The 23,995-nt window shown below is 43.3% G+C and overlaps 1 protein-coding gene across 4 annotated transcripts; it reads right to left on the reverse strand.

The window, feature by feature from the left end:
- Positions 1 to 588: 588 nt before the first annotated feature.
- ankrd50l (ankyrin repeat domain 50-like) lies at positions 589 to 21,233 on the reverse strand. 4 transcript variants are annotated; one of them, XM_078286024.1, is made up of 5 exons: positions 21,173 to 21,233; positions 16,849 to 17,589; positions 11,465 to 11,703; positions 2,842 to 6,454; positions 589 to 2,464 (listed from the first exon to the last, which is right to left on the reverse strand). In XM_078286024.1, exons 2-4 carry the CDS (start codon positions 17,295 to 17,297, stop codon positions 2,853 to 2,855), a joined length of 4,290 nt encoding a protein of 1,429 aa, XP_078142150.1. In that variant the 5' UTR covers positions 17,298 to 17,589; positions 21,173 to 21,233; the 3' UTR covers positions 589 to 2,464; positions 2,842 to 2,852. The 4 variants fall into 4 exon arrangements, with proteins under 4 accessions (XP_078142150.1, XP_071763713.2, XP_071763706.2 ...); XM_071907612.2 differs by lacking the exon at positions 21,173 to 21,233 and adding an exon at positions 21,004 to 21,051; XM_071907605.2 differs by lacking the exon at positions 21,173 to 21,233 and having other exon boundaries at positions 16,849 to 17,770.
- Between the last annotated feature and the right edge of the window lie 2,762 nt (positions 21,234 to 23,995).

The following is a 23,995-nucleotide window of genomic DNA, read 5'->3' on the forward strand; positions in this document are numbered from 1 at the left end:
TTCAACTTTTAACTGAACTACATTTATTTGCAAAACACCATGAAGAACATTTCTTTTCGTAAGCCATAGTATACTTCAAAAACAAAATTCAAGATCAAGTCCAGCCATCAGACCTCTATAAAAAGCAGGAAATGGAAGGCAAACTCAGTCCTCCATTGTCCAGATCCCCCACTTCACTCCCAGTTTGAGCTTCTCCCATTGGGCCGTTGTTTTAGAGTACCTATAAGTGAAATAGAACAAAGAACTCTATTCCATCTGCTATCGATCTGCTGAACTCACACATTTAAATTGCACACTGTACTTTGCATGTTAGGATGACACTGTTGTATTTTATGTGTCTATGTTTTATACTGCATGTTGCTTTCTATTTTGTTTTAAACCCGCCTGCAAAACCATTTCCCTATGGGACAATAAAGTGATTGATTGATTAAGCTTCCATTTTTCCAAGTCAGAGGCATGAAGATTTCTCTCTCTGGACCAGAAGATGAACCCCACTAGGGCTGGCTATTAGATAAATAAATATATATGTATATACATTTTGCATCAGTACCAATTATAAGGGATCAATAAAAACTTCATAATGTTAGATTCTTTTTGAGTAGTTTATGGGTGCTTTTATTGAGGAAATCATTTGTGGATGAAAACTAGAAAAGCAAATGGCATATGTAAAAATATTACTTTAGACTTAATGTCTTAATCCCAGGTGGCTGTGATCACTGAGTAGCAGGTCTTTCATTTCTCCCTGCATGACACAAACATACCAGTAATTATCTATGACATATACTTTTTCCACAGGTGCAAGCAGCAGAAAATACACAAACTAGTGCGCTAGTTTGTGTATTTTCTAACTACCTAACATTCACAAATCAGCAGTCATGACACCTCTGAGTTAGACATTGATTATGGCACAGCTTGCCATTTTAATTAAAGAATGTAATTAAATATTAACCAGATGAAAAATGGTAACAAAACACTAGGGAATACTTAGGCCAGACATGAGTTTTGAATTAACAGCAGCACTCCCACATCAATCTTCGGTATTTATGGTCCAACAGTCATTATCCTCCCTGTCCAATACAGTCACACTGTGAGTGAGCAGAGCTGGTGCATTAAGCCTGGCTGTCTTTTACAGTTTCTGTCAAAAACCCAGCACTGAAGACATGGTGGCTGACTCTGGGTCAGGCTTTGGCAGGCTTGGTTTTCTTCAGACTTTTTGGTTGGATAGCAGCCCCCATAGGTTCATGCTGACACTCTCTTTACTGTTAAATATCAAAAGGCTTTGATGAAGACCAAGGCCACTAAAATAAAGCCAAAACAAGGCTATTTACTGCTTCCAAAAAGAAAAAAATATAAACAAATTCAAAAAGAGCTGGTATGAAAACAAGTTAAAGCATAGCACAAGCCATTTTCAACGAGGACCCTAATTTTCCATCATACAGACAGATCGTCAGATTTCTTCACCATACAGCTACTTGCATCTTTCTTGCCAGTGGGTGCGGCGCTCCAATACAGTCCTATAGGGAAACATATTCAACATATGTTCAACATATTGACTCTGGGCAGAACCAATCAGTATGATGGGAATGATGGGAAAATAGGGTTCAGGTTGAAAATTAGTTATATTTTTAAGTCTCCAGTTCAAATGAATGAGTGTAACTTTGTCTGCTTGCGAGAGCCCTTTTGGCAGACCGCTTTATGACAGTTCCACGGCACAAAAAGCTTTTTTCTACACTTCTGATGAAGTTAATTGATTATTGGTGCAGCACCAAACTCCTGCTGTGAGCTGTAGCCTCAAACTAGAGACAAAGACCACAAACAGTTTTGACACAGTAATGGCTCTGTGACGAGGAACAAGGGAGTATCTAAGGCCAGCTGTCATGCTGTCTGGCTAGCCACTGTTCTGAGGTCAGTAGGAGAAGGTGGTGGGGGTGGGGGGTCATTTACAACAAATCTACTGTATATGTCTAGGGCAACACACATTTGTCTCAGCATGACATGTTAATATCATCAATATGTGTTGCTAATAACATGCATGAGGAAATGCTGAAAATTCCATTCTTTTTGTGGGTGTGATGTTGCAGGTTATATCCCAACAGTGGATGTCAATATTGGAACAATGGATGCCAGAAACAGAGATAGAGGTAGAGTGCACATGTTTCTGTGTGTGCAAATGGACAGGTGAGTATGTGTCCAACAATAGCTGCCCAACACACACACACACACACACACACACACACACACACACACAACAGACAATAAAAGACAATGGAAAGGCTGGAATGTAAACAGCTTTGATGTCTTTCAGCTCCTTCTTCTTCAGATCCTCAGAAGGGGGAAAGGCAGGGTGAGGGGTGGGTGGGGGGGCACATGGTGGAGAGAGATCCCTTACTCTTTCATTTGACCCCAGAAAGCCACTATCCACATTCTAAACTGCCCCTTGAACTGCAAAAATGTCCACCTCCACCTAAAACAAAGAATGCTGTTATTAAAATTCCAGAAATTCCTCTAAATGTACACCTCCAAAGACAATTGCTTGTTTATGGCTCTTGGCATGTAGCCCTCTAGAGATCCAGCTGCCATGGTTTAATGCCAGTTGTATAAAGCCTCTTCACAGAAGTAACACTGATAGGCTATATTTTAATACTGAAGGGATCTATACAATGCAATAATGATGTCAATAATTATGTTAAAATACCTGACAATTGCTTTGAGAATAATATTTTTTTTGTTTTTCAGGAGACAAATGATCTTTGGACATCTCTAAATACCCACAAACTAACAAAGAAAAAAATCTGAAGTGAAAGAGGTACAGTGATAGCTACTGTAAATTCAGTCACTTACTTTAGCACCAGTCACAGGGGTGTTTCTCTCTTGTACAAGGCTGCACTGGTGGGGCCCTCAAACTGCAGCTTGATGGCCTGTTTCAGATTGAGCTGGGGGTCTGTGGTTGTCATAGCAATCATGGGATCCTCTGGCAAGGCACTAGAAGGCAGGACTGGGATAAAACTGTAGCAAGGAGGTGACAGAATGTTCTTCTGGGGTCCAGAATCCCAAGCCTCCCCTTGAGGTGGGCTTTGCAGCTGATAGGGGTAGCCTAGAGGTGGGCTCTCTCTGTTTTTAGCAGCTCTCAAGGGGCAATCTTGCCCTGGTGTTACCCCAAGGGAAGCCATGACAGAGTGCCATTTACCCCCTCCGTACTGAGCTCTGTCCGCTTTGATAAGGTTTGAGTTTTGGGTCTTTAGTTTGTTGGGATAGTCAAAGTCAGAGGATAAGCCTTTCTGAGGCAGTTCGCAGTTGTGCACCATGGCAGTAATTGTGCAAATGGTGGGGGGAGGGCTGCCCTTGTGCTGCCTCTGGCTGCTCCCATGGAGGCTGCCCATGGCTGAGCTCCCTGGTGGGGGAAGAGTGGAGGGACGGCTACGACTGCGGGGCAGTGAGTGCTGTTGGATCTGCTGGGTGAAGCTCAGGCTGTCAGCTGGCACTGTCTGCACGGTGGCCAAAGAGTGGCAAGTAGATGAGGTCTGAGAGCTCTGGATGGAGTGGAATCGCTCAGCAGTGGAGCCAGGGGAGGATGCCGAAGAGGTGGAGGTGGCAGCTGCTCCTCTAGACAGAGGAGCCTCACCTCCATTACTCCCCGAGCTGGCTGAGGAGGGGCTCTTCATGGTGGACCTTGCGGGTGAAAGAGGATTAGAGGGGGGCTGCAGGCCTGGGTATGGCTTTGCTCCATAGCTCTCTAAGAGCCTGACAATGGTAAAGTGCCCACGTTTCCCAGCTACTTTGACTGGGCTACGGCCATACTTGTCCATGTGGTCAGGGTTTGCACCTCTCTCCAGAAGGATAGCGACGATGCTAATGTATCCCTCCTGGGCAGCAATGCTCAAAGCTGTTGCCCTATGTTGGCGGCAGGCTAGGTCTACAATGATACCCTTCGCCTCTAGGAGAAGCCGCCCCACTTCAACATGTCCTCTCCATGCAACTGAATGCAATGGTGGCCTCCCTTCTGTATCCTGTGCATTGGGGTCGGCTCCATTCCTTATAAGTAGCCCCATCATCCCCATATTTCCCTGCCAGGAGGCCACATGAAGTGCTGTACGCCCCTCAGAGTCCCGGGACTCCAGGGGCACCCCCCCTTTCTCCATGAGGAGAGCAGCCATTTTTAGGCGACCCTCCAGTACCAGGAGGTAGAGCAGAGGCCGTCCCTCTGCGTCCCGGACATCAGTGTCTGTCCCTCGCCTCATAAGCAGCTCTGCCACCTCAGCATGGCCCTCCAGGAGGGCAGCACTTAGGGCAGAATGTCCGTCATAGGCCCTGTGGTCAATGGGAGAACGTCTGTCCAACAAGAGCCTGGCTGTGCTGCAGTGACCTTCCTGGGCAGCCAATATAAGGGGAGTGCGGCCTTCAATGTCCATCTCTCCTACCCTTGCCATGCTACTCTGCTCCGTCAAGGCAGCACACACAGCCCGATGACCCTCACAGGCAGCAGCATGCAGTGGTGTCCAGCCTAGGTCGTCCTTGTGGTTCTCATCCAGGCCTCGGTCCAGCAGGGCACGGACAACCTCCACACTGCCTCTTGCTGCTGCCAGGCTGAGTGCTGTCCTCCCTTCACTATCAATGGCATCCACAGCTGCTCCCCAGAAGAGCACGCGCCCCACTGTCCTGATGTGACCCATAGCTGCAGCTGCCAGCAGTGGAGTAACAGCGGCTGCGGCAGGGGCATTGGCATCAGGGCCAGCAGTCTCATCTACATCAGCACCAGCTTCTAACAGTAGCTCAACTATGTCCTCGTGGCCCTCATAGGCTGCAAGAAGCAGTGGTGTCATCCCGTCACAGTCCCGGTGTCCTGGATCTGCTCCACGCTCCAGTAACAGACTGACTACCTCACCATAACCTTTGACCCCTGCCACTGTAGGTACACAGAGGGTGGCCACTGACAAAGCAGTGCGGCCATCTCCGTCAGCTAGATCAACCTCTGCATTGTGGTCCAGCAAGATTTCCACAGCCTCACAATGTCCCATGTAGGCAGCAGCAATAAGCGGTGTGCGTCCCTCACGGTCAGCCTTGTCTACTTTTGCCCCATAGTCCAGTAGGGTCAGGAGGATCTCATCATGCCCCCCCCAGGCTGCAGCTCTAAGAGCAGTCCGTCCATCACCATCACATCCATCCACATCTGCCCCTGCATCCAGCAGAAGACGCACTGCCTCGCTGTGCCCTCCCCACGCTGCAGAGCGCAATGCCGTCCAGCCTTCACTGTCTACGTGCTCCACCATTCTCACTGCCATTTCTGGTTCCTGGCTCTTAGCCCAGTCCAGGAGCACCGACAGCACCTTGACATAACCCTGCCTGGAAGCCAAGGTCAGTGGGGTCTGACCCTGATGGTCACTAATCAGTGGATCAGCTCCTCGAGTCAGGAGAAGGTTGGTTACATCTGTGGAGCCAACATGGGCTGCACTGGCTAGCAAGGTCCGTCCATCTGTAGAGTCAATTCGATTTACACAAACCCCACTGTCCAGCAGCATCTTTACAGACTCCTGCCTTTCTAACGCCCGTTGTACAATGGTGCCCCCTTCACCTATACAATGCACTCCCACACTTGGGCCTACATCTGGGGAGCAAGTTGGAGGAAACAGCCCACTCCTTATTAAGAGTTGAAGGACTTCCTGACTGACCAGAACAGGAGGCTGAGTTAAGGAGGGAGGTTGGACACCAGGAACACGACTGGGCACCCCAGGGCTAAAGATAGGTGTGAGAGTGGGTGCACCTGCCCAGAGCATCCACAATGCCAATAATGAAGGGTTGTCCTTGTGCAGACCAGTGCAGACCAGATGGGTGCCTAGCTGGCAGGTTTTCTCTGTGTCCAGGTGGGGGCCGTGCAGTGTTAGAGCCATGGCGAGCATGCTGTGACCCTCTGCTATGCTACAAAGGTACTTCTGCGTACAGTACTTGACATCCATCAGCCACTCAGCAAAGCTCGCGTGAAAAAGTAGCTTGCTGCACCTGGGGCCATCAATGAGGAGAGGGGAGAGGGTCTGGAGCTTGCTCTGGAAGTCCTGGAAGCTCAGGGAGGTGTCCTGGGTCCACACTGCTGTGAACAGCTGCTGGGGTGTGAGGGGCTTTGGGGTGGCCAAGAGGGTGTTGAGGAGAGGCCTGACATGGACAAAGAGCCCCCGGGGGAAGAGTCTCTGGCACAGCCATAGGTAGAGGCCATTAAGCGTCCCGGGGATGTCTCGGATCTCCCGTAGGCCCACCAGGGCGGCTGCCACACCATCCAGCACACGCTCAAGGAAAATAAAGCAGCCACCACTCTTGATATGCAGCAGGTTCAGCATGTCAGCCGTCTCAGGGGTGAGCTGACGACGAAGTGCCCCTTCCTGGTCCAGCCGGCGGAGGATGTACTGCTGCACATCGCGGACTGGTAGAGGCTTCCGCAGGTCATCCAGACACAGCTTACGAAAACCTACCAACAGAGAAAAGGAGGGGAAGAGAGGTGCCGGAGGGAGAAATCATGATAATGTACAGTTTATTTAACCCCTATATAGTTTTATATATTTGCATAGACCCAATATCATAGCTTATGTATTCAGTATAGTGTCTTGCTGACATGCAATTCCCAACTGCATTTGACAATGTAAATAACTCAGGAAAATGTATGGACACAGTATCAGGAGAAATGTGTTGTGAGGTGGAACATGCAAATAAATTTCTCTGCACAATGGAAGTGTTCAGATGTCACCCACACTGTGATAATGAGAATGTGGGATTTTCATGCTTTTGAAGCTAATTTAGTTTTATGTGGGCAGTGATCAACAAGAGGGGTGCTTTTGAGTCAGCTGATCATATGAAATTGAATCTGATAATTTTTGTTTTTACTAGTGGCTGATTAATAACTGGATTAACACTTTCAATGCATGATTTTTACAAACAAGAGAAGTCTTCAGATCTTCTTGCCTAGAGGAAAGTGTGACTTTTGTCACACTTTGCTTTAAGAAAAAGTACTTTATCTAAGAATTTATTTTGAGCGTGCTGTGAGACATCATGAGTGCATTTTGCAAGTGTCTAGGTATCTTTAGAATCACATTAGAAAAATACACGCTTTCTAAAGCATTTGACATGCTTTGTAATACATTAAGAATGTGGTACAACTGCACTGCGAGATTATAAACTGCAGTTGGGATACTACATGTGTGTAATGTTTTGACTATATTCATTAGAATTCATTATAATGCTGTACAATCCCTTATTAGCAACACTTCAAGTGTTCCTCTCCATCACTGTCAGACCACAGGAAATAATGCTCCCCATATGCCACTAGTATCATGAGACATTTTTAAGCTAAATCAAAAAAGGAAATATGCTTAATGGCACTGGGCCTTTTTTCCATTCATTAAACAGAATAGCATGTATCCCTGCAGCTACATGTGAAAGGGTTCTAGTCACTAGTAGCACTTGCCACTGTGATGTTGACATGATTACTCGACTAATGAAGCTCTGTGGTGGAATTACAGAATTCACTCATATATTGCACAGCTAGGGAGCATTGTTAAAGCCCCTATGTGTAGAATTTGTATCTGATTATATCATCATCCAATTCATTTTGATACCATAAAAGTTTGTCAAAATGAGACCATTGCGGAGAAAATTGGTTTATGGTTAAGTCTATGTGTTGCTTTCAGTGTGTTCATTCTCTGTATCCCACGGGTACGAACTGGCGCGAAAAGTGCCGTACTTACTTACGGCAGAAAAGGAGGCGCCTCAACCAAACCAGGAGGACAACAGACACAGTTTGAATGCAGGCTAGTTACCTAGATTTAACAGCGTGAAGCTAATCAATATGGCAGATAGTGGTAACATGGAAGACAGGACTCTAACTGCTGGACCCTCTGCAGCAAAACAAAACAAGAAGCCTTTAATAGAAGAGGCTAAAAGAGCTAAGGAGGAGAGGGAGGGGAGCGCGGGACCCAGAGCCGATCGGCTTGATTTACCCGTTCCCTGGCCCCGCGGAACACGGCAGACCGGAGCCCCCGGTCACCAGACCTCGGGAGCCGCACGGACCCATCGGCGCAGAGCACTAGCTCTATAAGAGGCTAAAAGATCTAACAAGGAGAGTGACAAAGCATAGGGTCAGACCAGAGTTAGCTGCAGCCAGGCGATCACTTGACGGAGGTCTCCGGGAGCTGAAGGGGTTTAAGACCGACATGGAGCTGGCTTTCTTTCTCCTACACATATAAATGAAATACCAATAAGGGTATCAAATTGTGTTACCAATGTTTTTAGGGTTATATCTGTGGTTATGTGTAATGGCAGAGTTTATTTATGTAGTAATACCTGTACAGCTACTAAGCTATGTAACCTAACCTAGCAAATTAGCTTCACTTGTTGGTACATAGCCGGCTGCTGACAGAGAGTGGGGCTACAGAAGGGAAAAAAACCATCATAGCGATTTACATCAGTGAGCAGACCCTGGCGTTCCTCCTGTCCATTGTGTGTGGGTTGTAATCGCGTCGTTTATAGTTCGCATTTGACGTTGTGTCGGGTTCATGTGTCCTGCCTTCTGCCACCTTGATCGGCTGTAATCGCCACATTTAATACAACTCCATACACCAATTATGTTACTTGATTTGTGATTAGTCTAGTTCGTTAGCGGTAGCATTTTCCATTAGCTGCAGCTCATAGCCTCAGAATAGTAAAATGTTGGATAGGCTATGTTCACAATGACAGTGATCCCCTGTTAACCCAAATCATTACAATAACAAACTACTTCATAGTACAATGCTGTCATTAGGAATAATATAGAAACTAATGCTTGAGCTACAGTTATCTGCAGCAGTACTTTGTTTACATAATCCAGCTGTATGGAGGGGGGTGTCGCAAACACCGCCAAGATGTCGCAAAGATGACGCAAAGACGTCTGAAAGACGTTGCAAAGATGTCACAAAGACATTTGCAACACTATCTTTTTTTGATACTACCACTAGGAGTCTAGCCTGGTTCCAGACTCCTGAACGGCATCCTGCCCACTCTTTAGATTTTGTCGAGCGATTCAGAGAGTCCGATGTTGCTAAAGTTTTAACCGTTCGCGCAATGGTTTTTCATTGGCGTTTCGGCATAATAATATTTGTTAAAATCACCCCCTTAACCAAAATATTGTCTTTGCAAAGATGATATTTTTGCCAAACATGACTGACATTCTTGGTGAAGTTGCTAAATATGCCCAGCATTAGTGTCACTGAAAATAACGTCAGAGCGGCCGGATACATCAGTCACTAGTGATTGGTTAGGGGAAAATCAACCCCCCCGCACAGAGAAAACGGCTAACCAGGCTGAATAATGGAGTGGCAACAAAATGGCCATTCAGTCTGAATATCAGGCTACTAGGAGTCGCCAAAATCAACAATTTTCAAATCCTAAATATAAGGGCTTTAAATTGAAACTAATCTATTAATGAGGGTGACAACTTTGAGTGGAAAGTGCTCATAGACACAAATCTGGACAAATTGTAGTGTAATTTCAGACCATAACAAGGAAAGGACCTCAGTCCACTTTTTGTACATCTTAGGCTAATTACAGAGGGCAGCAGTAGCCTAGGGGTTAGAGAAGTGGTGATGTTGATGATGGTGATGGACTGTAGGGGATAAGTTGTGTAGGGAAAATGAATAAGATTTTTTTCATTCTTTCATGAGCAACCACTGTCAATGTGCCCTTGTGCCAGGCACCTAACCCCTAATTGTACCAGTGGAGAAGCTGAAGACTGTGGTTGTAGTCCATAGCTCTCAGATCTGATTGTAATTGAATAAAAGTGAAACTGGGGGTTGCTGAAAAACAGTCTACATGCTCAGTCAAGTTTCTCTGGGTTAACAGAGGTTTATAAAAACAAATGCTTCTTGTCTGAAACACTGAAATGTAATTTTCATAAAGGCTTCACTATTTCATACTGTATACATTTTTATATTTTACTATATTGTATTTATACATAGACTACATACAGTATATTTGTACACAAATATATAACATATGTTTATATATACTTATACTAATATGTAATTATATATATCTTCCTATATTTGCTGACAAATTTAACAGTTATTTGCTACACTGATTTTCCTCTGGACATGTTTCTGTATCTCCCTCAATCTAAGTATTGAAAATGTATTGTGATATTAATTGACATGGACAGAAATTTGTTGTTCAGCAAAAAGAAGTCCATCATCAGAGTTTCATGTCATCAGTATATTTCTAAGTAAAATTTGAGGGAGCGATTCAAGGAAATGACATACAATCACACAATATCGATAGTTTCTTTTAGAGAAGTGTGACACACATTAGAGGATAATTACAGTAATTTTCAACCTGGACGTTATTTTCCTAGTTTTTGCCATTGTGACAATTAATTGTCACAATGAAATATCATCATTTACTTCACTGTAGAGCGTTCAAACCCAACAAGTCCCAACAAACATACACAGGGCCAATGGTAATCTCCAACAGTTGAATCCAGAAAGCAATTAAAACATGTCCTTTCAACACAATAATACTCACACTGCAATGGGACCTTCCTACATCCAATGTCAGATTATGCATTGCCTGAAACTTGCGAATATTGCGGTATTAGATATGTTATTTTAACTAGCATGAGCTCATTGGCAAGTAGACTGTTGATGCTGCGTTCAGTAAATGTTCTATAAATATGAACTGCCAGCTGTGAAAAAACATCACATCAACCTCCTAGTAGTAATTACAAGTAGGATATGTGGGAATTTTTGGTGTCCTGTGATATCTCCCACACGGCATCACAAATTGTGTAAGTGTGTCAACACAAGCAGTAAAAAACATAGCAGCAACTCCACCGATGTTGGCGGTCCAAGGTATGAAAAATCACAATTATCAGTTATATTCACACTAATACAATCAACAACTCACAAAAGGCAAGAATTATCTGCTGTAGTTCGTTATGGTTGATTTTAAAGTCATAAATACAAATGATTATGAATGTGGGCGTTCCACAAGTAAAACATGTAAAGAATGCTTTCAAACTAAAGTAACAAAATCCTGTTCTTCCACTTCTTCACTCATGACGTGAACACGGCAGAAGACTGGCAGCCAGCAATGTAAACAAGGAAGTGTGTGAGCAATGCGAAAAAAGTAGCAAATGGATTATTATAACTGAAATGTCATGATAATTGTTCAATCGCAGTTATCTAATCACAGTATGAGTATTACTGTGTTGAAAGGACGTGTTTTAATGTTTTTTTGGATTCAACTGTTTATAGATTACCATTGGCCCTGTGTATGTGTGTATATGACAGCAGCACTCCTGCGACCTGTATGAAAGCTCTACAGTAAAGTAAGTACATGATGAAATTTTCAACACAATTACTCGTCATGATTGCTGAAACTAGGAAAATAAGGCCAAGGTTGAAAATAACCAGAATTATCCTTAAATTACAGGATGAGGTATTTTTCTTCATACCTGAGAACATCTTGCACACAGCTTTGTTGTGGCGGCGGACTGAGCAAACCAGCAGCAGCCAGCTGGGCAGCAGGTGTTGATGGCTGGCCAGGAGTTCTGCGATGGAGCTGCTCTTCCCTGGAGCTGTTCCAGCCCCAGTACCCCCATCTCCTGCCTCATAGCCTGAGTCCAGAGAGTCCACCACCAGCATCAGAGTCTGGACTGGAGGAGAAAGGTCCAACAGGGGACCCAACACTGCCCTGGGGATGAGAGAGAGAGAGAGAGAGAGAGAGACAGACACAGAGAGGGAAAGATAAAATCAAAGAGGGCAAACTATAAAATGGGCTGGGGGGGGGGGATGAATGAAACTGAATGTCGAAAAAAGTAGAATATAAAATTGCAGGTGGGTAGAGAGATACACAGGGAAGGATTGGGGAAATGAAATGAGAGCACAAGGAAATGAGAAGAGCATGAGCCATTTTTTTTATGTTGACTGGAATGTTGCCCTTATTGCATCATACACAAAAAACACAGCAGATCAAATGTTCTGCTTGTAGAGTTTTTAAATCACTCAATCGCCGTCTGGATAAGTATTTTACCATGACTTCTGAAACGAACAGACACTTGAGTAAAAAGGTTCCTCATTTAAAGACCATATTCAGTGCCCTCCCACCCCCTTCTCTCTCCTCCATCTCCAACCCCTGTAGGAGCTGATGCTGTGATCTGCTGATGACTCAGGTTGATGGAACCTTTGGGATTTCCTGCTCCGCCCTGGGCGCACACACACAAACACAGATATGGGTGGATACTTGTACACAGAAGAGTATATACACACACAACCTTACACACGCACACACCCTTGTTCTTCCATCCTTTTGAGGACCTTCCACTCCCACTCGTTCCCTAAACGCTAAACCTCATCTCAATCCTCTTCACCACTACATGCCTTACCCTTAACCCTTCCCTAAACACTAAGTCAACTTCTAATCTTAACCCTAACCCCATGTCCTACCCCAAACTAATTTTAACCCTTATCCTAACCTGAACATAATCCTAGCCTTAACCCTAAACTCCAAACACTAAACTAACTTTAACCCTTACCTAAACATAATCCTAATTCTAACCTTAATTCTTTTATACTAAATCCTGATCAAGAACTAACCATTTGGAGAAGTGAGGTCTGCCAAAAATGACCTCATTCTGAAGGTCTAAAACTCAAACTGGAAACACAAGAATACTCACACACACAAAACTTTCTCACATGGCACTGTGTTCTATGGTCTAGCTGCCACTCTGACCAACACAAGGCTCCAGCTGTGCTAATGGGCATCAATCTTCTCTACCAGAACGGGTGACTCACTGAGCCTCTTACAAAGCCTAAGGGCTCCAAAAATGGGTCCCCTACTGGCGGTTGTCCAGCCTCACCTTAGCCCCTGAGGTTTAAAAAGTTATAGATTGTTAGCTGCAACTAGCAGCTAGAATAGGTTGGTCTGTCTGTCCGTCCCAAATATTTCCCAAAATGTTGTGCTGGTTTTCATCATCTACATCTATTGATCCTAAACTCACATTGACATGAGTGATGGCTTGTCAGACTCAGGGAAGAGTTCCTTATCAATTGGTTATGTCATTTAAGCCCCTTGCCCTTTCCTGATTGGCTGTATTGATCCTGAATGCTGCTGGTTGGTTTTCTGCTGCTTTCATGCACTGACCTATGATAAAGTAGACAGTTAACCAGGCTCTGACCACAGGTGCAAGTAAAGCCAGTTCTCCTTGCTACTTTCTACTAACTCCCATAATTCCCAGAGTGTGTGCACCGCTTTGGTTAGCTACATGCAATGGGGTTAATTCAATCATAGCAACCTCAGACTTTGACAGTTTCAAGTCTTGAGGTCACTGTTCTAAGGTAGAAGATATTGCTAAACTATCATTTAACCATGTAAATAAAAATCTCTGGGCCACTTCAGAACAAGGCTCAGCTGGGTAAAACAACTCAAACATTCTGCGTTCTACATTTTCCTTTCATTCGCTACAGAGCAGACATCCTGATGACATCACAGGTTTGAGTCTTAATTGTCTAGTTTCCGGCTTTGGGAAAGAGTTTTTCACATTCACAAATATCGGTATGAGCACACATGAATTCCTAAAGTGAAATCCACTTGTAATAACACCCAAAGAACCCTTTGTAACTTATTAGCTGAGGGATTTATACTTGGTGACAACCTTTTCACAGTTAAAGATGCTCCAGTGAAAGTTTGGGTAAAATGCATAATTTCAATCAGCAATCAGATCGGTAATCCGCCGATCACGCTTGTTAAAAAATCGACAATCAGCTACACAAAACCTGATGTGGTGCATTCCTAATTAACACTAAAGGAGACTGGGCCTTCTGGGCCCTGTTCCTTGTATGTGGATAACTGAGTTAGCTGACTAAGTTTGTTGACAACTTGATATAAACCCTGGATTTTCTGTTCCTTTGCATGCTTTTTGTCCAACTTATCAGAGTAACAGCTCCTTAAGCGCAAACCTTGCTGGCTTAGTCCAAGTTAGCTGGAATATGACCATGACTTTTTACGCTTACTCCATCCATTAACTCATTTCCAGACATGGCTGCTCCTTTCCTTCAGGAGGTGCCAACAGATCAAGGTGCTATTATAATCAGACAGGCTTTTAGAAGAGAACGCTTTTTGATCATTTTTTGTTTGAAAAGTTGAGGTTTAGTCAAATAATTTCCACAATGAAAAGAGTTAAATACACAAATAGTGTACAGTCAGCAGGATGCGGATTAGCAATATAATTTGAACTGGCTAGGTAAAGTAGACCGGGTCTTCACCATTAGAGCACCTACCCTGTGGAAATCCCTCGTCGAAGAGATCAAACGGGTGTCTGGCAGTGTTAGTGTTGTCTTATAATATATAATAATTTCCTAAGACCCACTTCTACAGACGTGCATTTCTGCAATGATGTTTCTCTTTCCACTATTTTTTCGTTTTTGTTGCTGTTTCTGTCTTCTGTTTGTCTTGATTATGAAGCACTTTGTAATCTTTGCTTTAGAAAAGTGCTATACAAATAAAGTTAATATTATCAATTACAAACTAATGTAGAGAATAGAACACAGTTTCACTACACCTGTGCAAAATATTTGAGAAATCAAGGATTTGAGTTGGTGGAGGTTTATGCGTGTGTGTGTGTTACTGATGCCAAATGCTGAAAGCAATGCTTCTAACCTTGTGAAAGCAGAACATGCTGCTACCTGGAAACGGGTCCAGAGGTATTTATAAAGACTTCGAAGAGGTCATCTGAGCTGAAAACATGCCAGAGCTGTTATCATGCTAGAGACGCATGAAAAAGTCATTATAGACAATATAGACTCTAGGCACATGGTCCAGAGAGATACCTGTGAAGCTGAAAGATTAACAGAATGCAGATAATAGGGTCATAAATGACCCTTTATTGAATCCAAAACAGAATCAAAAACAGAATAACATTCAGTTTTAGGATTTGCATATATTATTCTATGGGGGCTAGAGGGATTTCAATATCACAGAAATGACACACACTTTGGACTTTGGTAAATTATGTGTCTAGCAAGTCTCCTGCCTACCATCACAACATTTTTTGCAATTCCTCATAAGAAACACAAAGACCTATTAGCGCCTCCATGCAATTTTCCATAAATTAATGCAGTTGTCCCTCACACAATGGAATTTTTAGTTATTGTCACTGATTAGGGATTGCTGCATCATTTATGGGGGACTACATGTTATTATATCGGTCTATTCATTCACCTGGATAGAGAGATGTAATGGACAGACTGAGATATTTGATCAGTCAGTCAGTGCATTTCACATCAAGATATTTTCTTCGCAGAAATTAAATTAACAGTTTGGGGTTGTGAAAAAAATGATTGAACATGTCTGAAAAGGCTGTGGACCATCTCATTACTCACACTGAACAATACAGTGGCCTTGATTTTTATGATAAAGCACTTAGTGCATTTTTAAGAGCTGATTTAAAACTCGTCCTGGGCAACAGTCCAATTACATCTAGGTTACAGGCTTATCACACTTCTGTGTACCTTAGTCATTTGATAAAAGGGACACTCCCTTCCTGGGCACACACACAGGAAGGGTAATGCACCTTTGATTGCTGCTTAGGGTTTTCTGCTCCATCCAGTCCTTGTGGTCCTGGCCATGAGACTGTGGGTGACCTTTGACCCCTGACTGTAACTGGACATGGTGTGGAGAAGCGCATGTTACAACCAACCCTCCAAGAATCATAATTTGTTGAAACAACTGCCTCTCTAAGCAGAGTTCAGCTGGGAGGAGGACTAGTTGGATGACTACAGAGAAGTGGCCTCTATTTCCTACAATCAAAGACAATCTGAATGGCTGTACACCAGTGCAGAGAAGTGCTTGTAAAATGGTTTTCATTAGAGCACTCCACTGGCCATTGGTGACTGTGTCTGTTACAGTGTAAAACAGAGTTAATGACTTGCTGACTACAGCAAGCTATCAGCTGTTTCAAGGCAAAGACCCCATGTATGCACTTTCACTGCCAATTCAAGCCCATGTTTCATCTGTTTGTCAACGGCTGTTCACATGGCAGTGCTTTGCCTGCAGCCACTTTCTCTCACCAGAGCTCAAAACACACAGCTCCTAGCTATGGGCCAGTCAGAGGGGAATGTGGAATCTAGCTCTGTACTTCACACCAGAGAATAGCAAACAGAAGAAGAGTGTGCTAGGGGCTTAGACTCATCACAGTGTAAACACACCAGGACAGAATGATAGGCTCTTCGTGAGAAGGGCGACCTCGCTGAACGGCACTGAGATGGTCACTGGGATGCTGGAAGCATTTTTCACCTCTTTGTTCTTTTCTTCTCTCTAAAAGGACATTGTGTCGTAAATAGCATTGTAGCATTCATTCACACTGGAGGCCCATTGTAAGTGCAATGAATGGGCTGCATTATGAGTTGATAAATAAATAAATATAAGACAAGGAAGAAGGACAATTGCTTTCTTTTTCCTGCGACTGTCTTGGCCTCTCTTTGTGTGAATTATGGCTACATGACTTAAAACACTACCGGGCTTGTAGACTAGAGCAGAGTAAAATCTTTAGTTCAATTGAGAGTCCACACCTGTCAGACAGTCACCTCTAGTTTGAAACGGTACATACTCAGCTTGGGTGCCAGCTTATAGCTTACATGGCTCTTTTTACCATCTGACAACTTTCATTCCTTTCCTTCTCAATTAGACAACCTTGAAATTTCTAAATCTGTGTCAATCAAGAGTTGCTTTTACAGACACACCTCATTCCTACCACACCAAAGCATTGTGGCTAACATGGTGCAATGAAATGGATGATTTTAAAAAGGTGCTATAGCAGTGAATAGAAGATTTAGTTCAAACCTTTTGAAAGTGTCATCAGGGTTCTTTTGACAGTGGAGAGGCTCCAGAGCAGAGGACACTGAGGGGGTCTCTAGGATCTCCTTGTACCCAGGAGAGAGGAGAGGTGAGGTCCTTAGCTGTTCCACCAGGCCCAGAACAAACCTCCACAGATCCATGCTTCTCTGGTCCTCTCTCTGGCAGAAGTGGGACGCCAGGCAGCGTGGTGCTAGCCCAACTGCAAGCCCTGCCTCAGATGTTGGACACACTACCTCAGTGCATAAGGCAGTCTTCCCTGCACCAGGGCCCCCCATCACCAGAAGCCCGGGAGGCCGGCCTGGCACAGAGCGAGCGTCCAGGCAGCGCCGCAGCTTGTCCAGGGCCCATTCCCGACAGTAGAAGCGTCGGCCCTGGAGCAAGCTGGAGCTTCTACCAAATCCAACGCTACTCATTGGGCCCTGGGGATCGGACATCCAGGGAACAGCACACTGCTTTGAGCTTCACGTCCCATGCTCTGCTCACTCCGTAATTTTAAGGTAAGGTGAAAGGTTGACAAGAGTAGGGGTCAGAGAAAGGTTAAGTCCACTAGAAGTTCACACGTGGGAAAAATCTTTCAGTTCTTCATTTTTCCCCCTCAGGTGCTTCCAATCAGTGAGGGTTTCTCTACCATCTTGATTTTGTCCTTGGGTTAGAAATACCAAAATGAAGAGAAGGATCCGTGATTAGCCCCGTTCATCACGCCTCTACTGAGATTCTGGCACCATTCTGTCAGAAATCAGAAAAAGAGAGAGGAAGAAGGAATGAGTCAGAGTCTGAGAGAAACTGACACTTTTCTCACAGATATAATAATCATCTTGCATCTCTCCCCTCCATATGGGCTTCCTAGGTCTTCCAATTATCACTGCTGTCCGGCTCCCCCTCACAGTTTCTGTCCCATTTCTTTCAAAAGTTTCTTTCCTCAACCCGAGCTGCTCCGTTCTGTGCAGCTTTGGATGGAATTCCCTCCTCTTTCACACGCCCTCTCATTCCCTCCCCTCCCTTCCTCCCTCCCTCTCTCTCTGCTGATCTCTGGTTTTTCTCGTCTTTTTTTCCCCTCTCCTCCCCTAGTGTTTCAAAGCATGTCAGGACATGCACTGAAGAGCAGAGCAGCATTTAAACAGAGAAACGAAGAGTTCTTGTTGGGAAAGGTTATTTGGGGTCAAAGTTCAATCATAGGGCCATGCTATAGCTATTTGAAAGGTAGGTGTGCCAAGTAGGGAAGCACCGATAGTCAAGAAAATACCAAGTGAAAAGGGTATTGGTATCAGAGTTTCCCAGCACTTAAAACCCAATACCAAGAGCCACTTGTAAAGGCGGCACTAAACTGTGTGATTTTTATGGGTGTGTTCACACCAAGCTTCATATGAAGCATTTCCTCCTTTAGTTTGGTTCATTTGGGCAGGTGAGAACAATGACATTCAAGCTCGCTAGGCACCAAATAACCACACCAAGACAACTGAAAATGCAGGTCTCAGTCCTTGTCGAAGAGAACTGCAATGTGGTTCGTTAGACCGTAATCCAAATCAACTATAGGAAACGATTATTCAAACCAAATACAAACCAAATACAAAAATGTAACAATTTTTTCCCCTATGGTTCAAACCAAAGAAAACAAACTGTAGGTGTGATTACAAAGAGAAATCTGACTTTGAATGACAAGCATCTCTCTGCTACAGCGTGTAGCACACTCTAGAATCAATTACAACACTACAGGAAGTAGCCAAATACGGTCTGGTCAACAGCTAATGAGGTTTTATACAAACATGTTGGTGTTTTATTATTGGAAGTGGGTGTATTATGGTCATTGGCCTTAGGTGGGTGGATTTTTCAGTCATAGGGACAGAAATTCTAGGCTAGAAAACACCATCTATGCACTTGGCAACAGGTAAAAAAAAAAAAAATAGAATCTCTTTAATGTCTTAAATGTCAAACACACACTCTGACAGGGACTGCCTTGGCGCATTTCTGAAAATTTGCCAGGCTTTGTATTAACTAGGATACATCACAATGGCTATTATGGACAGCAAACCTGTGCTTTTCCAGTTATGAGACAATCTCTCTAACCACCAAGTCACCAATGTAATTACTCTGTCACCATCAAAGACCTCACATCCTTCTGTGTGTGAAAAAGGCTACCAATCAAATTGCCTTGCTTTGATTTCTGGTAAAAGGAATGGATTGAATCAGGATTTGGTATTGGTTCATACAGAATCATCTACTATTGAAATAAAAAAGTTGCATAGCTGTATCCTTAGTTAAAGTGTTCTGTACTTCCAGAATTCCAGTCTAAATATGCATCACATGGTTATTATTAAGCCAGTGTGATAAAACCAAACCCTGCTGCTCCTGCAGGATGGAACACAGCAGAATCCACGCCTCTCAGCTCACTTAAAAGTCGCTGACAAAAGCACTTTATAGGTTCAATTAATGGCAAAAGGAAAAGCTGACTGTGCATGGAAAAAAAATAATAAAAGCAAGTCTTGAAAATGACAAGCCACACAAGATACTTTGGACCTCATAAGGAGTTTCATGTAGTAGGCATGCAGGCCTGGCACTGTATTGTAGCTCTTGATAAAGAAAAAAAACACTTCAGAGACCACAGAACAAATTCTAAGAGGAATCCATAAGTAATTTCAATGGCTTCTGTGACAAAGTTTGCATGGTGATAAGAGAATGCATGTTGCTCCATGTATCACTCGTTGAGTCAATCAATAATCAGACATTAGTTAAATTAAGCTAAATTCGTTGATAGAACCTGTCAGTTTATGGCCATGCCTTTCACCCTTGAGGGAAACCTCACTGCTGTGTTGCTGTGCACATGGTATTCTGCATCAAGATAGGCTAGTGACAGTTTGCAGAAAACTCAGAGGAACTGAGGAATAAAAAGAACTGAGAACAAGCAGACAATTTTCTCATTGTTGCCCATGTATTTTTCACATTCACAATGTATAGCGTATGGTTTGACTCCCAGCCCCAGACATGCCCACCCAAATTAGACTGATTAGACCATCAATATTTTAAATTGTTTAATGTCCAACTATTGAAGATAGCCGAGATAGTGGGTGAATTTGTATGAGGGGGGGAATTTACAATGAAATAAAAAAAATGTATCTACTCTTTTGGGGGCCTTGGTGCCCAAGGATGCCCTTTTGGTAATCCAGGTATGGTCCCTGAGTCCACTAAACACATTCTACACTGTCAGTTGACAATCAAAATTAACAGGAAAATTTGGAGATGTGTTGTTTTAGCTGGACACTGATGACAGTAATGTGGAGAAGTGGCACCAGGCAGTAAGGTTGTCTACATTCTTGTCATTACTCTTGGTCTTTACATAACCCCTCTAAACCTGGTGTCAACCATACACTCTCCTGTTCAAATGGGCTCTGATGCAGCAAATAGTTGCTGGTAACCACAAGCAAACTGATGTTTTAACCAGCTAATGATATAATATATACAGTACTGTGCAAAAGTCTTAGCTACATGTAAAAAAAATAATAATCCATAAAGCGAAGATGCTTTCAAAAATAATGAAATTAAAAGTTTATAAGTAAATAATAAGTATATAAATATAAGTAAATTTGCTATAAAAAGCAGTCTGCTGACACACTAATGCAGAAAATAAACATCTAAGACAAAATGTATATAAAAAAAATCTAGGGTGCCTAAGACTTTTGCAATACAAGGTTTAAGGTATACCCAGCTACACTCACTTGCATTAAACTAATGCAAAGTCCAAGTGATTTTTGTTTCTATCGGTGCTATTATTGGCTTAGCCTATTATGATGATGACTGACTGGAGATTACAGTTTACCCACCGTTTGATTTACCACTACAACTCTCCGGGTAATACCTGAATCATTTAACAGCAGCCAATTACTTTTTTTTTTAAACAAATCATTCAACCCAGTTGGCTGTAAACACAGCATTTACGTAACATTAAAGGCAGTGAACTTGCCTTCACTATATAGTCTCTTCGACCTTCCATTCTACAGGTGCTTCTGTGGATGTGTCGACTTACCGCTGACCAGCTGTGTGGCTCTGGTTCTGCTCTCTGTGACTATGTCTACAGAAATAGGTTACATTAGAGTACTGCGCGAATGCTTTCCAATGGAAAGATAATGTGTGTTTTAATTGACTGACCTCAATAATCAGGCGGAGTCGACATCACGGAGAGGCAATAAACCGAGCGCTACCCAATGCTTCTTCATCCGCTTGTTCACGACAAAATGGGCTCCTATAGGCAGAAATACCGTTTATTTTTCCAAAATATTCCGGTTCAGATGTGAAGCCAGTTGATACGTTGTCTTACCTGCGAGGCGCGCTCCATCTCCCTTCAGTGTTTCCCTGTGCCGTCCGTCTGAATCAACAGCAGTTCACCGGATTCTGTCACGTGTTATAAGTATAGCTTCTCCCACAATCCCTCATACTGAAAGACAACTTTATAGTCTAATATAGATACCTATTTTCTTTTTTCTGGCAAATGGATATATATTACAAAGACTGTCAAATGAGAAACGCTCCCTCTCTCTCTCTTTCTCTCTCTCCGTGTGTGTGTGTGTGTGTGTGTGTGTGTGTGTGTGTGATAGGACGGCTTGATTGTTTTCAGGGGGTCTGCTCTTTCCTTTCCTTCCAACTGCCAAAAAGGATGTTGAAGAAAAAACAGCAGATTGTGTCTTACAAGGAAATCCTCTCATGGCCTGCTGCTGTCTGTTCCAGGACAGGAACTCAGCCAAGAATAGAGGATAATGGAAGGACTTCTCTTCAACACCTGCAGGACCGGTTGTAGCAGCTGTAGCAGAGCTTTCCATTAGGCTGAACTCGCAGGGACCAGACAGGACCTCATGTGTTGGGTCCAATCCCGCATTAACCCACTAGGGGGCGCCATACTTCCCCATACTCACCATTGAAGTCACAAATGAAAAATGACCTTTTCATCTCGTTAGCTAATTCTCTGTATCACAATTTACACTTATTTAACAATAAATACCAAACAATTACAAAAAAAACTTTTTTAAATATTTTCTTGTATTCTTATCAAAATCATCAAAATCCCATTACTTTTACTTCCTGGAACATGGTGTCCTATGGCAGTGGTTCTCAACGTGGGGTCCGGGGACCACCAGGGGTCCTTCAGGAGGTTCCAGGGGTCCCAGGCAAATTGATGAATTGTTAAACTTCAGCATTATTTCATTTACTAGAAGTTATCACAATTAGAGAATGTAGAAGAATGACTATTTTGATCATAGTTTCACTGCTATTTCTCTACCTACAATACAGACAGTGATAGAATTCTGGACAAAATCATATCTAACAATAAAAATATTCTCAGATTTGGGTCCGACGCCCTAATGTGCACTAAATTAGGGGTCCTCGATATGAAAAAGGTTGAGAATCACTGTCCTATTCCTAAGAATATGTCCTTTTCCTAAGACACCATGGTTGGGCCCAGTGGCTGAATTTATTCATTTTGAAGAATCCAGAATTTGTGAAGGTCAAGATTATGTAAGCATTTTACAGTGGATTGCTTGACCAATTACACAGATTATGAAATAGGGTGGAAACATAGTTAACTTTAATTACATGTTCGCAAGATGGCTGTCACGTGTATCCTGCGGTCGTTTGGAGCGCTCCTTGTGCATGTCCTCAAAAAAGATGTGTAACCCACATACCCACTGTATAGGCAGTAACCACAATTTTATACCCAGTGATGTGACAGATGCTAGGACAGATGATGAAATCATTTGAACAGAAGCTGACAGAACTTGTCCGCAACTACCAACAACCACGCAACCACTTTGCGTACCCGTAGAGTGATAAAATTGAAGTATGTTTCCAGCCATAGGCTTCCATGCCATTCTCTTTCCATGTTTGTTATGGTCCAACCTGTTCAGTCCCTCCCCATGTTATGTTCCTCCTCAAGTCTAAATGCTGCAAACTGGCCTGACTGAAAGGATTTTAGTAATAGTTTAGTGAGGTGACACAATCAAGACCAAATCCAGTTGTGGTGTATTTACTGGAGTTAGTCTGAAGCTGCTTGTAAAAAAGGATGGATATTTTCATTAGTGAAATGAGCAGGTTTAGTGTTTGGTTGGACTGAAAACCTGCATAATCTTGGGCTTCTATGGTGCATGACATGGTACATACTTTCTCAAATAAACTAGGGTATGGAGTCTGAAAGAAATTCTAATTTCTCTATAAATTATGTCATACACTAAGTGTACAAAACAGACTGATCAGGTGAATCCAGGTCTGATCCCTAATTAATTTCACCTGTTCAATACATGTCAGTCAGTAGATGAGGGAGAGGAGACAGGTTTAAGGAGGATTTTTGAGGCTTGAGACAATTGAGGCATGGATTGTGTATGTGAGGGAAATGGGCAAGAAAAAAGATTCAAGTGTCTTTGGTATGCCGGGGTATGAGGGGAGGTGCCAGGCGTGTGTGTGTCAAAAACTGACAAGAACTGCAATGTTGCTGGGTTTTTCAAGCTCAGCAGTGTCCTATGTGTATCTGGAATGATCCATCACCCAAAGGACATCCGGCCAACAGTAATAGACAGTCTACAGTCAGTCAACTGACAGTCCAGTACAACATTGGTGCCTAAAAAGACCCATAAACGAAAGCACAACTCAGTGCATCTTGACACAAATGGGGTACGGCAGCTGACGACCTTACAGAATTCCACTTCTTTCAGCAAAAAAACAGAAGAAATAGCGGTTGCAGTGGGCTAAGGGACGAAAACTTTGGACACTGTTATGGAAAAATATTGCCTGGTCTGATGAATCTTGGTTCCTGCTGTTTCACACTGATGGGAGGATTAGGGTATGGAGGGTATGAATCAAATACATCCGTCATATAGATCGATCCGTGTATTGCTGGCTGGTGGTGGTGTAATGGTGTGGGGTGTGTTTTCATGTTTCAATGTTTGAATGCCACAGGATATCTGAACATCATTACCTCCATGGAAGCAGTGTATCCATCTGTGAATAGATTTTTTCAGCAGGATAATGCCCCGTGTCCCAATACTAAGATTGTCCAGAAATGATTCCACCAACATGACAATGAATTCAGCTGAATGCAATGGCCTGCTGAGTCACCAGAACTCAATCCAATTTAACATCTGTGGGTTGAGAT

Source organism: Centroberyx gerrardi, chromosome 10, assembly GCF_048128805.1.
Source record: "Centroberyx gerrardi isolate f3 chromosome 10, fCenGer3.hap1.cur.20231027, whole genome shotgun sequence".
NCBI classification, from domain to species: domain Eukaryota; kingdom Metazoa; phylum Chordata; class Actinopteri; order Beryciformes; family Berycidae; genus Centroberyx; species Centroberyx gerrardi.

What these genes read in the sequence shown, in the direction of transcription:
- ankrd50l (XM_078286024.1), bottom strand. Translation starts at nt 17,297, where the DNA reads ATGTCCGATCCCCAGGGCCCAATGAGTAGCGTTGGATTTGGTAGAAGC. An exon ending in CCTGATGACACTTTCAAAAG is followed by an intron (nt 11,704 to 16,848) that starts GTTTGAACTAAA and finishes TCTCATCCCCAG; the next exon opens with GGCAGTGTTGGGTCCCCTGT. An exon ending in TGTGTGCAAGATGTTCTCAG is followed by an intron (nt 6,455 to 11,464) that starts GTATGAAGAAAA and finishes CTCTGTTGGTAG; the next exon opens with GTTTTCGTAAGCTGTGTCTG.